This window comes from Heterodontus francisci, chromosome X, assembly GCF_036365525.1.
Source record: "Heterodontus francisci isolate sHetFra1 chromosome X, sHetFra1.hap1, whole genome shotgun sequence".
Lineage (NCBI taxonomy): Eukaryota > Metazoa > Chordata > Chondrichthyes > Heterodontiformes > Heterodontidae > Heterodontus > Heterodontus francisci.
The window spans coordinates 3,320,248-3,343,421 of NC_090421.1; the positions used below are offsets into that span (position 1 = coordinate 3,320,248).

The 23,174-nt window shown below is 43.6% G+C and overlaps 1 protein-coding gene across 5 annotated transcripts in view; it reads right to left on the reverse strand.

The window, feature by feature from the left end:
- LOC137358613 (LIM domain and actin-binding protein 1-like) overlaps positions 1-23,174 on the reverse strand; it is a 147,634-nt gene that overhangs the window by 50,799 nt on the left and 73,661 nt on the right. For 3 of the 5 annotated variants that reach the window (XM_068024683.1, XM_068024681.1, XM_068024679.1), the window contains exons 2-3: positions 9,372-9,507; positions 3,689-3,776 (exon numbers count right to left, since the gene is read on the reverse strand). In XM_068024683.1, the coding sequence (XP_067880784.1) occupies positions 3,689-3,776; positions 9,372-9,490 (207 nt within the window). In that variant the 5' untranslated portion in view covers positions 9,491-9,507. Of the gene's footprint in view, positions 1-3,688; positions 3,777-9,371; positions 9,508-22,386; positions 22,420-23,174 lie in introns of those variants that run through there. The other 2 variants (XM_068024680.1, XM_068024682.1) reach the window with 2 other exon arrangements.

Sequence of the window (23,174 nt, forward strand, 5' to 3'; positions counted from 1 at the left end):
ATCCACCTACCTTGGTAGCCCAACTTCAATAAATTGGGAAAAATGAGAAATGAATACAAAAAAGTAAATGGAATCTAAATGCCCTCATCAAAATACTAAAACTTACACAGATCTTAGACACTATAGTCTGGCTTTGCTTGTTGGTTTCCAATACTAAATTCTTAAACAATGTTAATCAGGTTACTGAAGGATGCCCAAATAAGCTTGCTGCAACAGTTCAACCTAGAAATGTCCTTTTTTTCCCTATGCATTCTCTGTTTATTAAATTACACTTGACATTCCTCTTTTATTGATATAGCTAGAACAAAGGTAGCTCCAGTAGCTTCTGTGATTGTTATTTTATTAATAACTTAAAATTAGACACATTACTTGATGCCTTCTCCTAAACACAACCCTCAAAAGGTAAACAAATTTAAAATTTATCAGCAAGAACTGTACCTGCTTGCAATTCATTAACACCAGGTGCTTATACTCCTTTATTTCACCGCACAGACTATTTGAAAGAGAAAAATAGCCAGATAAAGCCTACAGGAATTAAAAGGGATTATTGGATAAACTGGGATTGAGGCCCACATCACAAATTTAACTCTTCAAATCCAAAATGGCCACTTAACCCCATGAATGGTTACAGCTAATATCCTGAATTCAATAGAAGGCCCAGACAAAAACATCTGCACTTAACAGGAACTAAACGATCCCTTGAAGGATTTATTCTGCAAGGGGGTGGGGCTCAGTGAGAGAAAGGAGAGTTCATAAAAATAAAAGCCAAATACTGCAGATGCTGGAAATCTGAAATAAAAACAAGAAATGCTGGAAATACTCAGCAGGTCTGGCAGCATCTGTGGAGAGAGAAATCGAGTTAACGTTTCAGGTCAGTGACCCTTCATCAGAACTGGCAAAGGTTAGAAATGTAACAGTCTTTGAGCAAGTGAAAGGGTCAAAGGGGAGGAAGAACGAAAGGAAAAGTCTGTGATAGGACGGAGGAGGGAGAGATTAAATGACAGATATGTCATGGAACAGAATACAAATAGAGTGCTAAATAGTTGTAGTGAAAGATAAAGCATCAGTCCAGAGAGAGTACTAATGGCAGAATAATGAACAAGCCTGTACAAAAGCAAAAACATGAAAAACAAGTTTAAGCCTAGAACATGGTTTAAAGAAAATATATATAAAATAGATACAAATAAAAATTTAAAAAAAATAATGGAGCTCATGATCTGAAATTGTTGAACTCAGTATAGAGTCCAGAAGGCTGTAAACTGCCTAATCAGAAGATGAGGTGTTGTTCCTCGAGCTTGCGTTGATGTTCACTGGAACACTGCAGCAGGCCGAGGACAAAAATGTGAGCATGAGAACAAGGTGGTGAATTAAAACAGCAAGCAACCGGAAGCTCGGGATCATGTTTGAAATGAAGAGATCAAGAGCGGGAAAGAGGCCAGAGGGAGGGGTCCAAGAGGAGGGAGAGTACTGAAAGTACTTAGCAAAAGGCTCAGTTTTATACCCTTAAGCCCCCTCAATAAATTTTGCGCCCGGCATGATGTTGAGTTTTTTTTCTGCCTCCGAGCTCACTTTTTTGACCAGGAGTCCTCATCCCAACCAGCCGACCCATTGACCCACTTCCAGTACTCTCCCTCCATCTGAACTCCTCCCTCTGGCCTCTTACCCACTCCTGATCTTCTCATTGACAACTGTCAGCGTGACATCGGCCGTCTTAATTTCTCTGCCCCCTCACTCATTCTAACCTCTCTCCCTCTGAACTTGCTGCACTCCATTCCCTCGGGTCTAACCCTGCCATTGTGATCAAACCCGCTGACAAGGGTGGTGCTGTTGTTGTCTGGCGCATCGACCTCTACCTTGCAGAGGCTGAGCACCTCCTCCCAGGTGAAGCAGTGATTTACTTGTACTTCTTTCAATTTAGTATACTGTATTCGCTGCTCACAATGCAGTCTCCTCTACACTGGGGAGACCAAACGCAGATTAGGTGACCGCTTTGCAGAACACCTCTACTTGGTCCGCAAGCATGATTCCAAGCTTCCAGTTGCTTGCCATTTTAATTTACCACCTTGTTCTCATGCCCACATTTCTGTTCTCGGCCTGTTGCAGTGTTCCAGTGATCAACGCAAGCTCAAGGAACAACACCTCATCTTCCGACTAGGCATTCTACACTCAATATTGAGTTCAACAATTTCTGATCACAAGAACCATTATTTTTTATTCATTTTTATTTATTTATATATTTTTTAAACCATGGTCTAGTTTTAAACTTATTTTTTCATGTTTTTGCTTTTGTACAGAGCTGTTCATTATTCTGCCATTAGTACTCTCTCTGGACTCATGCTTTGTCTTTCGCTACAACTATTTAGCACTCAATTTGCATTCTGATCCATGACATCTCTGTCATTTAATCTCTTCCCCTCCTCTGTCCTATTACAGTCCTTCCTTCTTGTTCTTCTTTCACCACCCCCGCCACACTCACCACCCCCCCCCCCACCCTTTCACTTGCTCAAAGACTCCTGCATTTCCAACTTCTGACAGTTTTGATGAAGGGTCGCAGACCTGAAACGTTAACTCTGTTTCTCTCTACACAGTTGCTGCCAGACCTGCTGAGTATTTCCAGCATTTTCTGTTCTCATTTCAGAGTTCCAGCATCCGCAGCATTTTGCTCTTATTTTAGGGAGCAGGGTAACTGTTGGGGGGAATGCAGGCGGCGATCGTGGCCTTGAGGGGCGAGACATAATTACGCCTGACGTCATTGCGTGGTGATGTCAGCATGCGCCTGCACACTGGCAAGCTGACAAATGTTCGGGCGCACTACTGATGTCCGCAATCGATCTGCGCATGCTCTGCGTTGTCAGGAGACATCACAGAGCTGTCTTGCCGTGTTTCAACAAATTGAGATGATTGTGCTCAAGTGATAACAGCCATACACGGAACACAAAAGTCCGAGTGTATCAGGCCTGTGTCCTCAGTACCTTGCTCTACGGCAGCAAGGCCTGGACAACGTATGCCAGCCAAGAGCGACGTCTCAATTCATTCCATCTTCGCTGCCTTCGGAGAATACTTGGCATCAGGTGGCAGGACTATATCTCCAACACAGAAGTCCTTGAAGCGGCCAACATCCCCAGCTTATACACACTACTGAGTCAGCGGCGCTTGAGATGGCTTGGCCATGTGAGCCGCATGGAAGATGGCAGGATCCCCAAAGACACATTGTACAGCGAGCTCGCCACTGGTATCAGACCCACCGGCCGTCCATGTCTCCGTTATAAAGACGTCTGCAAACGCGACATGAAATCGTGTGACATTGATCACAAGTCGTGGGAGTCAGTTGCCAGCATTCGCCAGAGCTGGCGGGCAGCCATAAAGACAGGGCTAAATTGTGGCGAGTCGAAGAGACTTAGTAGTTGGCAGGAAAAAAGACAGAGGCGCAAGGGGAGAGCCAACTGTGCAACAGCCCCAACAAACAAATTTCTCTGCAGCACCTGTGGAAGAGCCTGTCACTCCAGAATTGGCCTTTATAGCCACTCCAGGCGCTGCTTCACAAACCACTGACCACCTCCAGGCGCGTATCCATTGTCTCTCGAGATAAGGAGGCCCAAAAGAAAAGATGATAACAGCCATACAGAATAGAACACTCACTTCAGACATCCAGTGTCCACATTAAATGATGTATATTTTGAGAATTTACCAAGAAAGAGAGCAAAGGGGAGAGCTCTGAAGATACACCTACCCCTTTTCTTCGTTCACTGCTCGTTCCCTCTGCTGCCTTCTGATACCTGAGGGCAAAGAGACTGGGATTACTATGGAACATCTCAAGGAAGAAAGAATTTTGAAACAGCAGGATACCAAGCACCTCATTAGACCATTCATTTATGAGGTGGGACTCTGCGCGTGAACTGCACAGATCAGCACCTACACGAGTTCCTCAGGGTAGTGTCCTAAGCCCAACCATCTTCAGTTGCTTCATCAATGACCTTCCCTCCATCATAATGTCAGAAGTGGGGATATTCGCTGATGCTTGCACACTATTCAGTACCATTCCCAACTCCTCAGTTATTGAAGCAACTGGTGCCTGCCCGAATACAGCAAGACCTGGACAACATTCAGGCTTGGGCTGATGTGAGGTGTGAACGTTACTTGCCACTTAAGTGCCAGGTATGACGAACGGACGAGAACCAACTGTAAATTGTATTTTTGTGCACTTGGGTGTTATTGTTAACTGCCATTATACACCACATGTTAAGTATTTTACTTGTGTTCAAATTGTTAAAATGGAGGAGGGAGATCATTTCAAGAGGAGGTGGAACAGCTACTTGAAGGGGTCCAGTCACATGGCCTAGAAGCCACCCTTTTTAGCCTATCTGGTTTTAAAACAGTTTCAGTTAGAGGGAACAGTTCATACAGGAAAGCAGCTGCCTGGAAGGTGTGCACCTGGCTATCTCTGGGGCTTGCCTGCAAGAAGGACAGTAGCCACAGTCTGCAAAGCAGCAAGAAAATCTCGATCAACTTTGCTTCCAATTTCCGCCCTTCTCTCACCTTTACATGGTCCATCTCCGACACTTCCCTTCCTTTCCTCGATTTCTCTGTCTCCATCTCTGGGGATAGGCTGCCCGCTAATATTCATTATAAGCCCACTGACTCCCACAGCTATCTAGACTACACTTCTTCACACCCTCCATCCTGTAAGGATTCCATTCCATTCTCCATCTCCGACACACCTGCTCTGATGATGTAACCTTCCATGACAGCACTTGTGACATATCTTCCTTTTTCCTCAACCGAGGATTCCCAACTATGCTTGACAGGGCCATTTCCCGCACTTCTGCCCTCACCCCTACCCCTCCCTTCCAGAACTGTCACAGGGTTCCCCTTGTCCTCGCTTTGCACCCCACCAGCCTCCACATTCAGAGGATCATCCTCCGCCATTTCCGCCACCTCCAGCGTGATCCCACTACCAAATGTATCTTCCCCTTCCCTGTCAACATTCCAAAGGGCTCGATCCCTCAGCGACAACCTGGTCCACTCCTCCATTACCCCTGACATCTCGTCCCCTTCCCATGCAATCGCAGGAGGTGTAATACCTGACCTTTTACCTCCTCTCTCCTCACCATCCAAGGCCCCAAACATTCCTTTCAGGTCAAGCAGCGATTTACTTGTACTTCTTTCAATGTAGTATACTGTATTTGCTGCTCACACTACAGTCTCCTCTACACTGGGAAGACCAAACGCAGATTGGGTGACCGCTTTGCAGAATACCTCCGCTCTGTCCGAAAGTATGGCCCGAGCTTCCGGTTGCTTGCCATTTCAACATTCCCCCTGCTCTCATGCCAACATTTCTGTCTTTGGCCTGCTCCAATGTTCCAGTGAACATCAACGCAAGCTCGAAGAGCAGCACCTGATCTTTCGATTAAGCACTCTACAGCCTTACAGACTGAACACTGAGTTCAATAACTTCAGAGCATGACTGGCCTTTTTTTTTTCCAATATTTTATTTTTTAACCATATGCCTGCTTTTCATGTGGACACAGCTGTTCATTATTCTGCTATTAACAGTCTCTCTGGACTAATGCTTTGTCTTTCAACACAAGCATTAACACACTCTTTGCCTTTGTCCCAGGACAGCTTTGTTATTTAATCTCCCTCTGCCCCATCAAACACCTTCCCCTTTATTCGTTCCCTCATCCCGCTCCCCTTCACTTGCTTAAAACCTAATTCCTTTCTAATCTTTGCCAGTTCTGATGAAAGGTCACAGACCTGAAATGGTAACTTTGCTTCTCTCTCCACAGATGTTGCCAGACCTGCTAAGTATTTCCAGCACTTTTTGTTTTTATTTAAGAAAATCTCTCTGCCAGTTTTTCCCCCTTTGTTGAAAAGGGCGAAATCATAAACTAATGAAAGTTTAAGAAAATAAATTTCCTATGACTCCTACTCCACTCGGCATTTCCAGATGGTTAATTCCAGCTTTGGACTTTATGTTAGTAAACAAAAACGGATTCTAGTTTCGACTGGAACCCCCATCAGTTTGTCATTAAGCTATTTGCTACTTGGTAAATGCCCTTGCCCTTTTTTTTTTTTTTTAAGTTCTTTCATGGGATGTGGGTATCACAGGCCAGGCCAGCATTTATTGCCCATCCCTAATTGCCCTTGAACTGAGTGGCTTGCTAGGCCATTTCAGAGGGCATGTAAGAGTCAACCACATTGCTGTGGACCTGCAGTCATATGTAGGCCAGACCAGGTAAGGACAGCAGATTTCCTTCCCTAAAGAACATTAGTGAACCAGATGGGTTTTTATAACAATCGACAATGGTTTCATGGCCATCATTAGACTAGCTTTTAAATTCCAGATTTATTAATTGAATTCAAATTCCACCTTCTGCTGTGGGATTTGAACCCATGGCCCCAGAGCAATACCTGGGTCTCTGGGTTACTAGTCCAGTGACAATACCAGTACACCACCGCCCCTTCTGATGCCTTTACCTTTCCTTGTATGTTTGTGAGCATGCGCTGCGAAGTTAACACCCTCCCAAGTTTAAGAGCGTGTGTTAACAAACACTACTTCTTTGTTTTAACTTTAACACCAATGTTGTTGTGGTCCTTTAAAAGTCAGGGTTCACAAACTGAGGGAGTGGAGAAATACACACTCAGGATTTGCCTTTTTTTAAAAACAAAAGGGAAAAATTTAAATCGCAATCTGCTTACGGACAGGTTGTTGAAAATATAGAGAAATTTTTCCAACATTAACTACCTGTTCGTAACACAGTCAATGACCATCTCTAACAAGAAAGAATCTAACCACCTCCCCTTCATGTTTAATGGCATTACCATTGCTGAATTCCCCACCATCATCCTGGGGGCTACCATTGACCAGAAACTGAACTGGAGCAGCCACATAAATACTACAAGAGCAGGTCAGAGGCTGGGAATTCTGCAGCGAGTAACTCACCTCCCGACTCCCAAAGCCTGCACAAGGCATAAGTCAGGAGTGTGATGAAATACTCTCCACTTGCCTGGATGGGTGCAGCTCCAACAACACTCAAGAAGCTCGACACCATCCAGGATAAAGCAGCCTGCTTGATTGGCATCCCATCCCATCCACCACCGACGCACAGTGGCAGCAGTGTGTACCATCTACAAGATACACTGCAGCAACTCAGCAAGACTCCTACGACAGCACCTTCCAATCGCGTGACCTTTACCAACTAGAAGGACAAGGGCAACAGACGCATGGGAACACCAGTACCTGCAAGATCCCCTCCAAGTCACACACCATCCTGACCTGGGACTATTTTGCTGTTCCTTCACTGTTACTGGGTCAAAATCCTGGAACTCCCTCCCTAACAGCATTGTGGGTGTACCTACCCTGCACGGACTGCGACGGTGGCTCACCACCACCTTCTCAAGGGCAATAAATACTGGCTTTGCCAGCAACACTTAGATCCCATAAATGAATAAAAAAATGACAAAAGAACGTGGCTGAGGAACTGCCAGTACAGTACATGTATCTCCCAAAAATCCCTCCTTGCTTAATGTCAGATTGGACATAAGCATGGAATTCTAACAATGTGTTTAATCACTTTTACCAACAAAAAAAATCTCACTTCTCCCCACAAACATTAGTCAGTGTTGTCACCAGTCTTGTATAGCAGTAGTACCACCAATGAACTACATGGGGAAAAAATACATGAGGCAATACACAAGTTAATCAAATCAATCAAGTTACTCCTAAGACATGTACCATTCAGTATTACTACATAGTATTATACTGCTCAAAATGATCTCTCTGGATGCAAACAATGTTTGGAAGGTTAAAATATATTAATTGTACTGCTCAACTCAACTCTAAATAGTTTGCTAAGTTCATGTATCTTTAAAAAAGACGATGTTTGAAAATTTCACATTATGGTCATTCTTATGCTCAGCTGACATCCGAGCAACAATACCAATGTTTGATCAAACAGGAGACTGCTCTGATGCTGGTCAGTGCCTCCTAAGCTTGCGAAGCTATTTAAATGTCTTAGGAGGTAAAGTCACCAGGAAGGTGCCAGGTCTGATCCTGGGTCTATGCAGGCCTCTGTTGGGGAATTGGATTTTGCGGTGGCTGGGGTGGGGGGTGGGGAGTCGTTGGTGTGTGGTTGTGGCAGGAGTTATTGGTTCAGGTTCCACTGCCTATCCAGGTGACTTGTGCTGAAGAAAAAAAAAACAAACATTTGACAACAAAAGGGCACAAAGTCATGCCTTCCACAGTCCAATAGCTAGCCAGCACATCCCATTCGGGCAAAACCATGAATAACAGACACCTTGGCAAGGCATTAATGGCCAACTGTTGTAAGAGAACCAACAACTTCAGGAGTGGCGGGAAAGGGGAAAGTAAACGGACAGAAAAGATTTTTTTTAAATGTGCGGATTTTAAAATCCGAACATAGACCTGTCGTTATACCCAGTGTTGACGCCTGCTACAGCCGAAGTGCTTCGAATGCCTATCAAGAAAAGACTGTTTCTTCAAATCTGCGTGGAGACTTCGAGTGGCATCTGATCATTTTCACACTAGGATACCTCACCCATCAGGAACGTAACCCACTAAGACTAACAACCCAGTTATTTATTTATTAAGAAACAGCTAATTTTTAAAACTTTTTTTTTAAAACGGTTAACCGTTGATTTTTGAATGTGTGTGTGAATGGGGGAGTTAGGTTAAAAGAAGAAGTTATAAAGGTCTTTAGACATAGGTTTATCTTGATAGTCTTTAAGATTTAGTTTTAATAAATAGTTAATTTGTTGTCATCTGAAGATACCTGGTTTGGTCTGTTTTATTCTGGGGGTTACTAGAGTGTTTAATTTGGCTGTTTTCCGGTTGGGTGGGAAAACTTTAATAATATGCTGCAACCTGTGGAGTGATGGGACTGAATTGAAAGTGCATTGCTCCCGCCTCGGCCATAACACATGCAATGTATGCACACACCTAAGTAATGACAAATTTACCTTTCTGCACCCTATCAAGATGAAGGGAAAGTAAGGCAGTAAAGCTCTCTGTACATCTCCAACTCATGCATCAGAGAACAGTCTACTTTTCCAACACCAACTTTAGCTGTGCATGTGGGTGGAAACTTAGTGCAAAATTCTAGGTGCAGACATATGATTACTAGAACCTGGGTTGAGGCTATTCAATCTCATTGCAATTGGGACAACTGCATCCCTTCAGTTTAAGGTTGTGGTTCCAATATGTGCTAATCCACTCTACCAACCACAGTCCCAAAATGGCACACTCCCAAGATGCAAAATGACACATGGCACACAATGAACAGAAACAGCCAATCTTTTGTGTACCTAAAAAGCTAGTTTATTTCATCACAGTGAATGGAGAATGTACTTACTTAGAAAAACGTTCCCTGAGGGCTGCCGTTCCCCTTTTATTAACTATAGACAGCTCTTTGGCAGTAATCCGCAGGGATTGAGAGGTCCATTGCCCTCTGCTAAATGGTGATCGCTCCATGTTCTCTCTAGGTTTGCCTGCGTAAAGAGAAAAAAAAAGTGTGTAATGAGGTACACAGCATTGATACTACTATACAAACAAGACTACAGAGCGGGTGGTGGGGGGAGCTTAGTTGTCACAAGCAAAGTGATTATACCAACAGCTTGCATTTACATAGTAAAATGTGCCAAGGCACTTATCAAACCAGGGAGAGTTTGATGGAGCCCTGCTGATCGAAACAGCTCAGTAAATCCCAAGCATTTACCCAACAAACACAGCCAATACCACCACCCCACTCCCCCAATATGATATAAAATGAACATTTTAATAGAATTCAACATTTCAATTTTCGAAAAATCATACTAACATTTTCAAGCTGTAGACCATTGCTCCATCTAACCAACTCATTCAGCTTCCTACATTACTTCGATGTATTGCTAAAAGAGAAACTGGTCTTCTTGTCTCTTTTTGATTCCCCCCAGTTTCTTCTTCTACTGTTGCTGCTTCCAGCCTTTAGATGAAAGAAAAGGCTGAAATACTTAACTTTTTCAATGGAAGGGGAAATAGTTGCATGATTTAAAATTAAAAAGTGCACTTTTCTATCCCCAAATCCCACCCCTATTACTAGTCAAGACAATAACCTGGTAATGTACTCCCAGGTCTCTTGCTCTTTTTTGTAATCAGTACCTTGGGAGGTAAAAACAGCAGCCAAAGAAAATCTTTCTCCTTAAGGAAATGCTTGGCTTCAGCTCAGAGTCCTCATGACCAAGAACTCGCTGACGTTTTTAAAGTGCCTCTTGTTTGGGCCCAATCCCAGGTGAGCAGTGACTGAATCCAGCTCCTTTATACATGGCAGCAGACACACATCCAGTTTTTGCATGTGTCTAAGTCTACCACCAGGATGAGGGAGCCAGATTTACTGTAAATTCCAAGAGTCAGTGCACAAACACCAGCCTCCCGGACTCCAACCTAAACAAACACCAGCACAGAAGCACCGAGGAAGTTTCAAGCATGAATTGATTTACCACCTGTGCCATAATGCTGCAAATTGGTTTAATTTCCTTCTAAATTTTACCATTAAGTAGCCATTTGCTGTTAAACTTGCAGTGTGAACAGAATGTATTGGTCATACGTATGCCTTTCTTCAATATCTTGGTGTCACACTCCACATGTATCAACTTAATTTCAATGCTGATCCACAGGGTTACGTTTACAGCGTGGAGCAGGGGAAAGCAAGTATTAATTTAATTAAAGTCAATTGCCAAAAATATTATACACCTTTTTAAAATAAGTTCAACAATTGGATTAACAGTCTGCACTTTCAGCACAGCAAGTGTTAATTAATGTGTATTACAGCATTAGGAAGTATGATTGAAAACATTCTTCCGTGTTGAGTACATACATTTACTGGGATCATATCTGCAAATTTCAACATGTTGATGCTCTGGCTGTCACACATTAAGCAATCAATCCCTCATCTGGTTAGAACAACAAAAGATTCAACTGAAAATACAACTGATGCCTACAAATTACTGTGTAAAACAAAAACAAGATATTATCTTTCAATGGAAGCAGATAAAGGAAGTAGAAGGCCAATAAATGTTTCAATCCAGCTCACCCACTCAACTTAGCCAAATTACTAAATGTAAAACTCAGATACAAGTGAAACACTGCCCTTTACAATAAGCAACATCTATAATCTTAAAAGGTATACCAAGTTCAGACATGTACAACCTGAAGTTGTGCAAAGTAATGTTCACACAGTTATGAGGATCCACCCAATACTTTACCCTTAGGGCTTTTGAGACTCTCAAAATTAATGTTTGATACTTCCTACAAGGCCATGGACTCTCCCCATTGACCAGGAAAAATCCATACAGTCCCAGAACAGAAAAGCAGTATCCAGATGACAGGAGTGGGAACACTTTGGCCAATCAGCTTGGTGACATCCCCATTGTGAGCTGAAAAACTGTCCAGCGATATTAAAACCTACCTCTTCAGATACTTTCCTTAACATCCATCAGCTGTGTCCAATCAGCTCCTCTGAAGTATCCCGATATGCCTTTCTTTGTTCACAGTGCATGTCATGGTCTACTCCTTGCTGGATTAGTATCACAGTCACCCTTCGTTGTGTCCACGTGTCAGGATTCATATGCAACACTGTGGGTGTGCTGGTAGGCTATTTTATCTTGAAGGGCATCACAGTGGAGCTTAAGCCCTGATGTCAGCACAAGTGCATGTGTATTAGAGTCACTAATTGGCGATCGGAAATTGAATACTGGCCTAAAACTGTCCCCTCACCAACCCAAGGGAATTACCTCGACTGCCACTTCAACAGAACAAACTCCCACCTCTCCCTAAAACAAAACCAGGACCTTCCTGGTCTGTGTAGCTTACCCACCCACAGGACCAATGTAATGCAATCTGCATCCAGAGGGAATGTCCCCAGGTTTTCCCCGCACACCCCGACCCCCAACTTCAAACTAAAGAACATCCCAAAGTGCTTTCCAGCTAGCAAAATACTTTTTAAATTGTAGCCAAGTATAAAAAGCATCAGCTCTGGAGCTACGCTCATTATTTGTACCAGGAAATGACTTTAAACAAGCTTCCTTTCACAGACACATTGCGCTCTATTACCATCAAGTCGATCTGTAAATCTGGATAGAAATCTTTGCATCTCAGAGGTGACTAAGGATGATACAAACAGAATCTCTTCAGTACTTGTACCCCACACTAGCTCCTTTTCAACCTCAAATACTGACCCAGCTCAAATTAGTTGGGAATTCCAAAATCTCCATTGCAATAGCACATTTGACATTGTGCTTTAAGTGGAGACTCCAGTCCACTCACTTTGCATAGCAAGAGGGCTTAAATACAGGTGTGACAAAAGACAGGTGAGAGGCTCTTTAAACAATACCCTCAAAACTAATCTCAAATATGTAAATGAAAGTCTTGATCACTATAATCTTTTAGGCACTCCCACCTCAATAGACAACAATTTAGTATAAATTTGGGGACTGCTATTAACCTGACTGCATCACAGAGACCCACATTGCATCCCACTATCTTGCAAGTTCATAGGCCTCGATTAGGAGTGGAGGCAGAAGCAAAGATAAATAGGGGAGGGCAGCATATGGAGATCACGAGTCTTCAGTTGAGCATCACTCTCTGCGGACCCTTACCATGATACAACAAAAGAATGCCTATTATCTAATCATTTCATTATGTGCATGGATATTGAATGCTGGGACCCACCTATTTCATGCCTAAGGTTTTAAAAAGGTGGGACATTATAAAATACAGCACGATATGGAAAGGAATGGTCACATTGGGAAAATACTATTAGCAAGCATTCCCAGGTCAGTATGATCGGGGCAGAATAGTGGGACCTTAGTGATGCACTCAAGTCTGCATCTCTTGGACTTTTGGGAGCTAAGATGAGGGGGAACGACTGGGATGGGTGACAGTGAAGATTTTGATAGGGACAAGGGTATCTTAAAAAAGGTAGGTGGTGAGGGAGTGGTTGAGCAGATTGACAGCCGTACATGGAAGGTCGAAGGCAAGGTAGCGACTTGGGACAGGTTTCTTCCCAGGTGCAGGCACATGAGGAAGTAGTTGGAGGTGGTGTCGTTTGGTCAAGACCATGGGAATTGAGAAGCCACAGGATATGGCAAGATCAAGGAAGTGGCCATAAGATGGACTGGAGTGTTTATATGGAGGGAGAGGCTTATTGAGGATAGGTGGGTGGTGAATTTTAACGAGAAGGGCAAGGAGAAGAGAGAAGGAGATTTGAAATCAAGGTTAAGTCACTCCTTAGATCAGAGGCTGCGAGGGGACCTCTCTCAAACTGAGGGCGAGGGCAGGAAACAAGGAAGATTGTAAATGGAGTGGTGAGACAGGTGAAACAAGGCAAGGTGCTAGAAGGAGAAGACACCCCAAGAATAATATGGGGAGGGGGAAGATGCCAGAGAAAGAGACCAAGATATGATCTGATGGCAAGATTCACACTACCACGGTAGTGATTTGGGTAGGGTGGGTGATGGAAAATATAGCCAGGCAGGAAAGCTTCCATCACCACCCCCAAGCCCAATACCAGGTCAGTCAAAACCATGATGTCAATGCCATCATCCACAATAGGTTTGTGGATGGCAAGAATCTCGATTTCGAATTAATGGTTATTCTGGAGGAAAATGTGTTAAGGGATGGCAATTGTGACCCAAGTGAGCAGTGGTGGGTAGGACAAGCAGAATGGGAAGGGAAGTTGGCAAAGTTGCTAAAAGACTATTTAGGTGTTAAAATGTTCTGTCTGAAGTGCTTCTGCTTGTTTTCATAATGTTCCTTGTTCTGCAAATTGAAACTGTGCTCAGGATTAACATTTTCTACTTCGCTCAAATTTCTTTAAACCTTGGGAGATCTCCTTTACACCTCACTTCAAGTCTGAAGAGTTCAGTTTTTCCTTACAATTCATTTCCTGCCCTTCTTTGCACTCCTCCAGGGTTTGGATGTTTCATGCCTTAGTGACCAGAGCCAAGTGCAGCAGTCAAGGTGTAGACTGATCAGAGCACATCAGGAGGAAGTTGGATGGCCACCTGAGAGAAAGAGACTTGCAGGACTACGGGGATCGAGCCAGGGAGTGGGACTGACAGCATAGCTCCATGGAGAGCTAGCATGGACTCGATGGGCCAAATGGCCCCCTTCTGTGCCGTAAATGAATGACTATGACACTGTACACCTTCAGAAGGAAAGCCTCAGACGTGCACCCTGTTGATGTGGCAATACAACTCAGCATTCAGATTGCTTTATGAATCTGCAATGACTAGACATAACTGTGCAGAATTCATCACTTCCAGATTTTTCAAACTCTGCTCGAGCTCGTTCAACACCATTAAACGTGTTCCCACACTTTCTTCTAATATGCACGACCTTTTGTACTTATCTGTATTGAATTTCATCTATCGTATTTCTTCCCAATTGCAATTTTTGTTATGCAACTCTTCAGCTGCTCCATTAGACACTTACTGCCTTTTAAGTTTAGTGTCACCTGAAGATGCAACATAACTTGGAGTAGCTGAATCTCAAGTCATTTATGTAAAATCAGAAACACAGCAGCTCCACCACTAATCCTTGGGGCATTTCACTCAGTACATTATCTTGCATCACTCCCTCTTTTACCTACTTCCTCATCTACCTCCAAATTTCCCCTACTCCAATTAAGTTAGCTAATGGTAGCCAGGTTGATATTACAGGTTCTACAATTGACCTCAGCACACCCCCTGATCATTGTGCAGCTTCTCTTCCTGATCACTAACCAGCATACATGGGTGTTAGGTGTGGCACCACACTTTAGGAATGATGTCAAGGATTAGAGAGAGGTTTATTAGAATGATACCAGGGATGAAGGACTTCAGCTATTTGGAGAGACTAGAGAAGCTGGAGTTGTTCTCCTTAAAGCAGAGAAGGCTAAGGGGAGATTTGATAGGTGTTCAAAACCACAAACAGTTTTGATAGTCGCTCCTTTATTCACACGGTTTCCAGTGGTAGGAGTTGGTAACATGAGGAATCTTCTTTTTAAAAAAAATAAACACCGCAAGCTATTGTGATCTGGAATGCATTGCCTGTAAGGGTGGTGAAGCCAGTTTATCTTTTTATTCATTCACAGGATGTGGGCATCACTGGCAAGGCCAGCATTTATTGCCCATCCCTAATTACCCTCGAGAGGTGGTGGTGAGCTGCCTTCTTGAACCGCGGCAGTTCATGCGGTGAAGGTACTCCCACAGTGCTGTTAGGTCCGGAGTTACAGGATTTTGACACAAGAATAATGAAGGAACGGCGATATATTCCAAGCCAGGATGGTGCGTATGACTTGGAAATGATGGTGTTCTCATGCACTTGCTGCCCTCGTTTCTCTAGGTGGTAGAGGTCACAGGTTTGGGTGGTGCTGTCGAAGGAGGCTTAGTGAGTTGAACAATAACTTTTTTAAAAACTAGATAAATACTTGGAGGGAAAACAATTTTCAGGGCTATGGGAAAAGAGCAGGGTCGTGGGATTAATTGGATAGCTCTACCAAAGAGCTGGCACAGGCACGATGAGCCGAATGGCCTCCTGTGTAGCATTGCACAATTCCATGACAGGATTGGGTTTGGCTGTGGTTATCGTTAGTCAAGTCGGTAGCTGACGCTTACTCTCGAGGCCCAAAGAAGAGAACTGGCACTTGGGCAAGTCATAGAGACCACATACTACAAGCAAATTTTCAAATTTAGGGGGACAGGGACATAAATAACTGGTCTTTTGATAGATTAAAAAAGTGGTTACTGCAAAGCTACATCTATTTTCCTGTATTCAAGGCTTCCTGCCTAGCCCTTTAGATTGGAAAGTAACCAGAAGTGTGCGTAAAGGGTCAGGACAGTCAGGATACATAACAATATGCATCACCCTGGCAACAGTAAAACAGGGTATGGGTCAACTATCTTATCTGCCCTAACATTTTGCCAAGTTCTGGTCATTAGAGTAAACAGTGTTGATCAGCAAATTGCATTTGAACAGATCACAGTAAATCCTCTGCTTTATCAAGATATAGTCATTGTGCTAATGCACTGAACAGACTGATACAACCAAACTCTTTCATTAAAGCCCTATATACAGCGAGTAAACGCACCCATAGTTGCAGATTAAGCCATATTGGCCTTGGTCTAAACTCAAATTAGCTCATCTCAGCCGGTACATTAGTAGAGGTGGCCTTCAAATAATTTGGAAATTAGCGGTCCATATAGAAACTCCTTGCTTATGGTTTAGCATCAGCAACAGAGTGTCAAATAGACTCACAAAGTTTCAGCATGTACAGAGGTATATATAAATACCTCAATGGGAATTTAGCTACAGAAATATAACTTGCATTTATATGGCATCTTTAATGTAGTAAAATGTTCCAAGGTGCTTCACAGGTGGTTAACAAAATTTGACACTGAGTCACATAAGGAGAATAGGACAGATGACCAAAAGCTTGGTCAAAGATGTGTTTTAAAAGAGCGTCTTAAAAAGGACAAGGGAGCAAGGTAGAAAGGTAGAGGGGTTTAGGGAGAGAATTCCAGAGCTTAGGGCCTAGGCAGCTGAAGGCACGGCCGCCAATGGTGGAGTGATGAAAAAAATCAGATGGGCAAGAGGCCAGAATTGGAGGAGTGTAGATATCCGAGGGCTGGAGGAGGTTACAGAAATAGAAATGAGCAAGGCCATGGAGGGATTTAAAAACAAGATCATCCCAAACTTCCCAGAGACAGACGTCAGCCTGATGAAATGACACAGACCTGAAACGTCAACTGTTTCGCTCTTCACAGATGGTGCCAAACCTGCTGAGTATTTCCAGCACACTGTTTTTATTTCAGATTTCCAGCATCCACAGTATTTAGCTTTTACTTTACTTCAGCCACCAGTATTTGATCAGTTTTACGCAGCTCAAAATATTCTCTCTATAGAAAACTGAAGTTTGGGGGGCAAAAAAGATAATCTAGTATTGCATTGCTGTGCGTTTCATGGATCAAGTTGCCATTGTTACTTGAAATAGGGCGAGCAAGAGGGCAAGGACAAGGGCACAAAGAAACCGCGTCCAGGTCCTATCCTAGGTCTGTGCAGAGTTCGTGGACCTCAGCCAACGTAGCTACAATTAGTTGCAGCATCCCTGAAGGCGAGGAGAGGATAAATAAAGCCAGTCATCCTGCTCCCAATTGCCATCCAGTGCTGGAAAATAGTGTCAGCTGAGATAAATTTGTCTGATGTACTAACAATTACCTGCCACTCCTGCAAGGTGCAGGAAGGCGACCAACATCCAAGAATTGTACATCAGGTTGAATCTGTGACTTGGAGATTGGTCAATTGGGGGGGGTGAGGCAGAAAGAAAAGAGGGGGCAAAGCAAAAAAAAAAAAAGGATTGAATTCATAAAAATAATGGACTTAGAAAACAAAAATAAAGAATTTCATATAACCCGGGGGAAACAAACAGTATTTAAAACAATCTAGGAACAATGAAAGACATTAAGTGGTGTCACTTTAGTTTTTAAACTTTAGAGGAAATACAGATAGGTAACTGTTCCCATCTCTGGGGGTAGCTATCCAACATGGTGGAGTGGGGTGGGGTGACTGGGCTTTCCCCCTTTCTCTTGCAGAAGTATAGTTCCCCTCACGAGCAAGTATGACAGTTCTGCACATGACTTTTATATTGGGTTCAGTGAGGTGTTCAGTGTCTTCAGGCTCCCATCACCCCTCATGCATCTGCCAGAAGCCAGAGTAAGCTTGCCAGGTTCACCAAGGCCAACTACTGGGAAAATTTGGTTAAAAAAATAGCAGCATTGCCCTCCTACAGCCAGCATCAAAGCAGCTTTAGCCATTGACCCAAATCAGATCAGCCTACAACACATTACTTGATGTCCTTCTATTGATAATTAGCACTTGAACATGTAATTGTGGTGCTTTTATATTGGAGGGAGGTATCAGACAACAGATGCCTGGTTCTTCCCTATTAGCTGTGCTCACAGATTTTAAAACAACCAAACCAGGAGAGAACCAGCTGCATCGTGCAGCCAGAAGAACGGAGAATCTACAAAGGTATCTCCTGCTGCAGCAACATGAATCCACAAAGCCAAATCTAGCACATCTTTGAACATGTATAATGAAATCCCACCAGGCTTATTGGCATCTGATGATGCAACTGGAATCTAAAAAGGATACAAAGGGCAGTGGAACAGAATTGAAACAGATAACTGCATGTGAAGAGCTAGCACAGGTGTAAGGAGCCAAATGGCCTCTTTCCTTGTTGTAACTTCTGAGAGTGTATAGACCAATAATACTGTTTCCACATTAGTTCTCAGCATGAACCTTTCCCAGCTTCCAGGGAATGTCTACAACCATCAAATGAAAGTTACAACTGCAACTTTTAATTTCACTGCAAGTACAGTTTAGCTATTGCCTCTGGTGTGAAGTCTGGATTCCAAAGCACCGGTCACCAAGACAAACAGAACTGATTCAATTTCAAATGGTTTTGTATGATTGAAGATCAAGGCTTGACCCTAACCTAAAACTAAATCCTGGTCAGATATATTACTTCCCCTTCTTCCACACATCAATCTTCCTTGCACTACATACACAGATAGATCCAGGACTGATCACGTCGGGTCAGATATGATAGCAGAGAAAGATGCGCAAGATAAAATAATCATGCCATATGGAATTGATTTCTACACATTTCCCCTCCCAACAGATGCTCTTCTTGAACAGGTCCAAATTTTTAAATTTGACTCATACTGGAGAAAACTATCCAATTCAGAGCGACTGTAATAAAGCTGGCAAGGGTTCATTCGGGATAATTTCTAGTTAACAGAACGGTAAAATACAACGATAAAAACAAGAAATGCTGGAAATACTCAGCAGGTCTGGCAGCATCTGTGGACAGAGAAGCAGAGTTGACGTTTCAGGTCAGTGACCCTTCATTAGAACTGGCAGAGCCAGAAATATAATAGGTTTTAAGCAAGTAAAGCGGGGAGTGGGGCAAGAGATAACAAAAGAGGTGTTGATAGGACAAGGTCACAGAGAATAACTGACCAGAAGGTCATGGAACAAAGGCAAACAGTATGTTAATGGTGTGCTGAAAGACAAAGCGTTAGTACAGAGAGGGTGTTAATTGACAGAAAACTGAACAGCCTGGCCCAAAGCACAAACATGAAAAAAGCAGTGGGTAGGCACAGTAGAAACAAACTAAACAAACTAAAATAGAACACAAAAAAAAATAAAAAACAACTAAAAATAGAAATAAAAAGGGGGGCCCATCAAGCTCTGAAATTATTGAACTCAATGTTCAGTCCAGTAGGCTGTAGCGTGCCTAATTGATAAATGAGATGCTGTTCCTCGAGCTTGCATTGATGTTCATTGGAACTCTGCAGCAATCCCAGGCCAGAGATGTGGGCACGAGAGCAGGGTCCGGGGGGGGGGGGGGGGGGGGGAAAGTGTTGAAATGGCCAGCAACCGGAAGCTCAGGGTCATGCTTTCGGACTGAGCAGAGGTGTTCCGCAAAGCGGTCACCCAGTCTGCGTTTGGTGTCCCCAATGTAGAGGAGACCACATTGTGAGCAGCGAATACGGTATACTAAATTGAAAGAAGTACAAGTAAATCGCTGCTTCACCTGAAAGGAGTGTTTGGGGCCTGGGATAGTGAGGAGAGAGGAGGTAAACGGGCAGGTATTACACCTCCTGCGATTGCAGGGGAAGGTGCTGTGGGAAGGGGACAAGGTGGTGGGGGTAATGGAGGAGTGGACCAGGGCGTCACGGAGGGAACGATCCCTTCAGAATGCTGACAGGGGAGGAGAGGGGAAGACGCGTTTGGTAGCGGCATCACGCTGGAGGTGGCGGAAATGGCCGAGGATGATCCTCTGGATGTGGAAGCTGGTGGGGTGGAAAGTGAGGACAAGTGGAATCCTGTCACGGCTCTGGGTGGGAGGGGAAGGGGGTGAGGGTAGAGGTGCGGGAAACGGGCCGGACACAGTTGAGGGCCCTGTCAGCCACAGTGGGGGGAATCCTTGGTTGAGAAAAAAGGAAGACAAATCAGAAGTGCTGTCATGGAAGGTTGCATCATCAGAGCAGATGCGTCGAAGACGGAGAAACTGGGAGAATGGAATGGAGTCCTTACAGGAGGCAGGGTGTGAAGAAGTGTAGTTGAGGTAGCTGTGGGAGTTGGTGGGCTTATAACGAATATTAGTAGACAGCCTATCCCCAGAGATGGAGACAGAGAAGTCGAGGAAGGGAAGGGAAGTGTCAGAGATGGACCATGTAAAGGTGAGAGAAGGGTGGAAATTGGAAGCAAAGTTGATAAAGTTTTCCAGTTCGGGGCGGGAGCAGGAAATGGCACCGATACAGTCATCAATGTACCGGAAGAACAGTTGGGGGAGGGGGCCTGAGTAGAACTGGAACAAAGAATGTTCGACATATCCCACAAAAAGACAGGCATAACTAGGACCCATGCGGGTACCCATAGCAACGCCTTTTACTTGAAGGAAGTGAGTGGAGTTGAAGGAGAAGTTGTTCAATGTGAGAACAAGTTCAGCCAGGTGGTGGTGAATGGGGACTGGTTGGGCCTCTGTTCAAGTAAGAAGCAGAGAGCCCTCAAACTGTCCTGGTGGGAGGAGGGAGGTGCAGAGAGATTGGATTTCCATAGTGAAGAGGAGGCGGTTGGGGCCAGGAAACTGGAAATTGTCAAAAAGATATAGGGCGTCAGAAGAGTCACTGGAGGTGGGAAGAGACTGGACTGGAGACAAAAGATAGAGTCAAGATTGGAAGAAATAAGTTCGGTGGGGCAGGAGCAGGCTGAAACAATGGGTCTGCCAGGACAGTCCTGTTTGTGGATTTTGGGAAGGAGTTAGAAGCAGGCTGTCTGGGGTTGCGGTACTATGAGGTTGGAAACTGTAGAGGGAAGATCTCCAGAGGAGATGAGGTCAGTGACAGTTCTGTGGACAGTAGCTTGATGTTCGGTGGTGGGGTCATGGTCCAGGGGGAAGTAGGAAGAAGTGTCTGAAAGTTGGCGTTGAGCCTCTGCAAGGTAGAGGTCGGTACGCCAGACAACAACAGCACCACCCTTATCTGCAGGTTTGATGACAAAAATACAATGGCAGGAACAGCAAAGGAAATTGATCCCAACGTTCTATAATACCAAATTCTCACTTCAGTTTTATTCAAACAGCATCCAATCTTGACTGGTTTTGTACCAGAGGGTTAAAAAAATTGAGTACTGCACATTTTGAGGGTTGTCTCTAGTCTGCAGCATGTGAACTGCAAAGACAGCTTGCCCTACATAGTGCTACTGCCACCTTGTGGAACACAATCACCCAGTTCAGTCAAGAGTAGATGAAAAAGGGATCACGCTCAAATCAAGTGCAAGTTAACACCAACAGAAGAGACAGCACAAGGATATGGTTTCACTGCTCACACCTACTGCATTATTTACTGGTAATATAGTCCCATAGTACAATAGTCTCTCCCTCCCTCCAAGGGATGCTAAACAAGAGTCTGCCTGTTTAGTAGCAATTTATAGAGTATGTCATCGATTTAAAGTCAAAAAAATAAAAAAAAGGCAGGTTAAATCTGGTCTCAATAACAGCATAAATGACTCCAGCGTTACCATCTTACAAGCTTCAAAACAATAGTACCGTACTACTATAGCTGTTACATTCCTGCTCAAGTCTCCTATTCACTGCCATCTATCCACAGAAAACATGTCAATACAAGTGAACTTTTCAATCAACACAAATGAATTTGAACACAACTTCAGGTTTTAACCCCAATACCATTTGATTATGATTTCCTTGTTTGTGTAGCTGGTCCACTGATGCATTTATCCACAACATTTATAGCAAGTGTCATTCCTTCAGCATGTCAATGCATTGAGTATTAGTTATAGGTAGATTTCCTGTTCAGCAAGAAGTAGAGATAAAGTACCTTCATTTGAAATTACAGCACTGAAACAGAAAAGGAAACTGGAATATATGGTCAGAAGTCCTGTATTATTCAAGCTATATTGAATACAACGCAAGTGTTTAAACTGGCAAGCTAATTACAACAAATTAGATGCAAACATCCTGGACCACAAGTCTCAACACCCCTACCAAGAGTTTTAGCCCCAAATCACCCAGAGGATGATTCAAAGAAAAAATAATCTTACAAGAGTTTTTGCAATTACTTTTTTTTTTAAAAGTATGATACAAAATTACACATTGTTAAAAACTTTCAACAAGTTGAAACAGGTGCCTCAAATTGGTCATCGAACAGTTCTACAGGAACTCTTGACTCGTACACAAATCCAGTGACGATGATAGTGTTAGAAATTTCAAACTTTAAAAAGAAATACACACAAAGCACACTTGTCCGCCATTAGCTGATTATTACCTGAGCAAAAGCTTTTTCACAAAACTGCAATGTCAGTAGCAGCACTTGTCTGAAGGCACCTGCAGAAATACAAACTTGGGTGTAAGACAAAGTGTGCAATAAAATTATTCACTTACCGGTCTGGTCACTTCCCTGGCAATTGTCAACACATTACTCTCCCCATCACATCTCTATTTCTTGGATGACTTCCAAATCAGATGTGGATGCCCCACCCACAAGCTCATTTCCAGTATAGAAAGACAGGCACATGCAGTGTACTCTTTACAGCCTTCCAGGTTCAACAATTTCAGATTTACACCTCCTCTAGATCCATTTGGTTTCTTTATTTGTCGCATTACCATCTCTTTTGTCATTTAATCTTTCCTGCCTTCCACGTCATCACAGACCTTTCCTTTTGATCCTTTCCCTCCTCGCCCCCACTGTGTACTTGCTAAAAAAACAGGTTACATCTCTAACATGTCCCAGTTCTGATGAACGATCACAGACCTGAAACGTTAACTCTGTTTCTCTCTCCACAGAAGCTGCCCAACCTGCTGAGTATTTCCAGCACTGTTTTTAATTGTGGTGTACACCTGCTTAATATCCAAAATACCTGTCAGTCAACAATACCCATCGCCCTCTGGATCACCTCAGTACGAAGCATGAACAAACCCCAGACTGTTGCAGAGCATTCCACTCCCTGCACAGACTGATTCCAACTCCTCCCAAAGACACAAAACAGGACTAACCCAGTGGACAAAATGTTTCAGCCTACTCTTTCTTGCCCCACTAACCTAATTTCCTCTTAC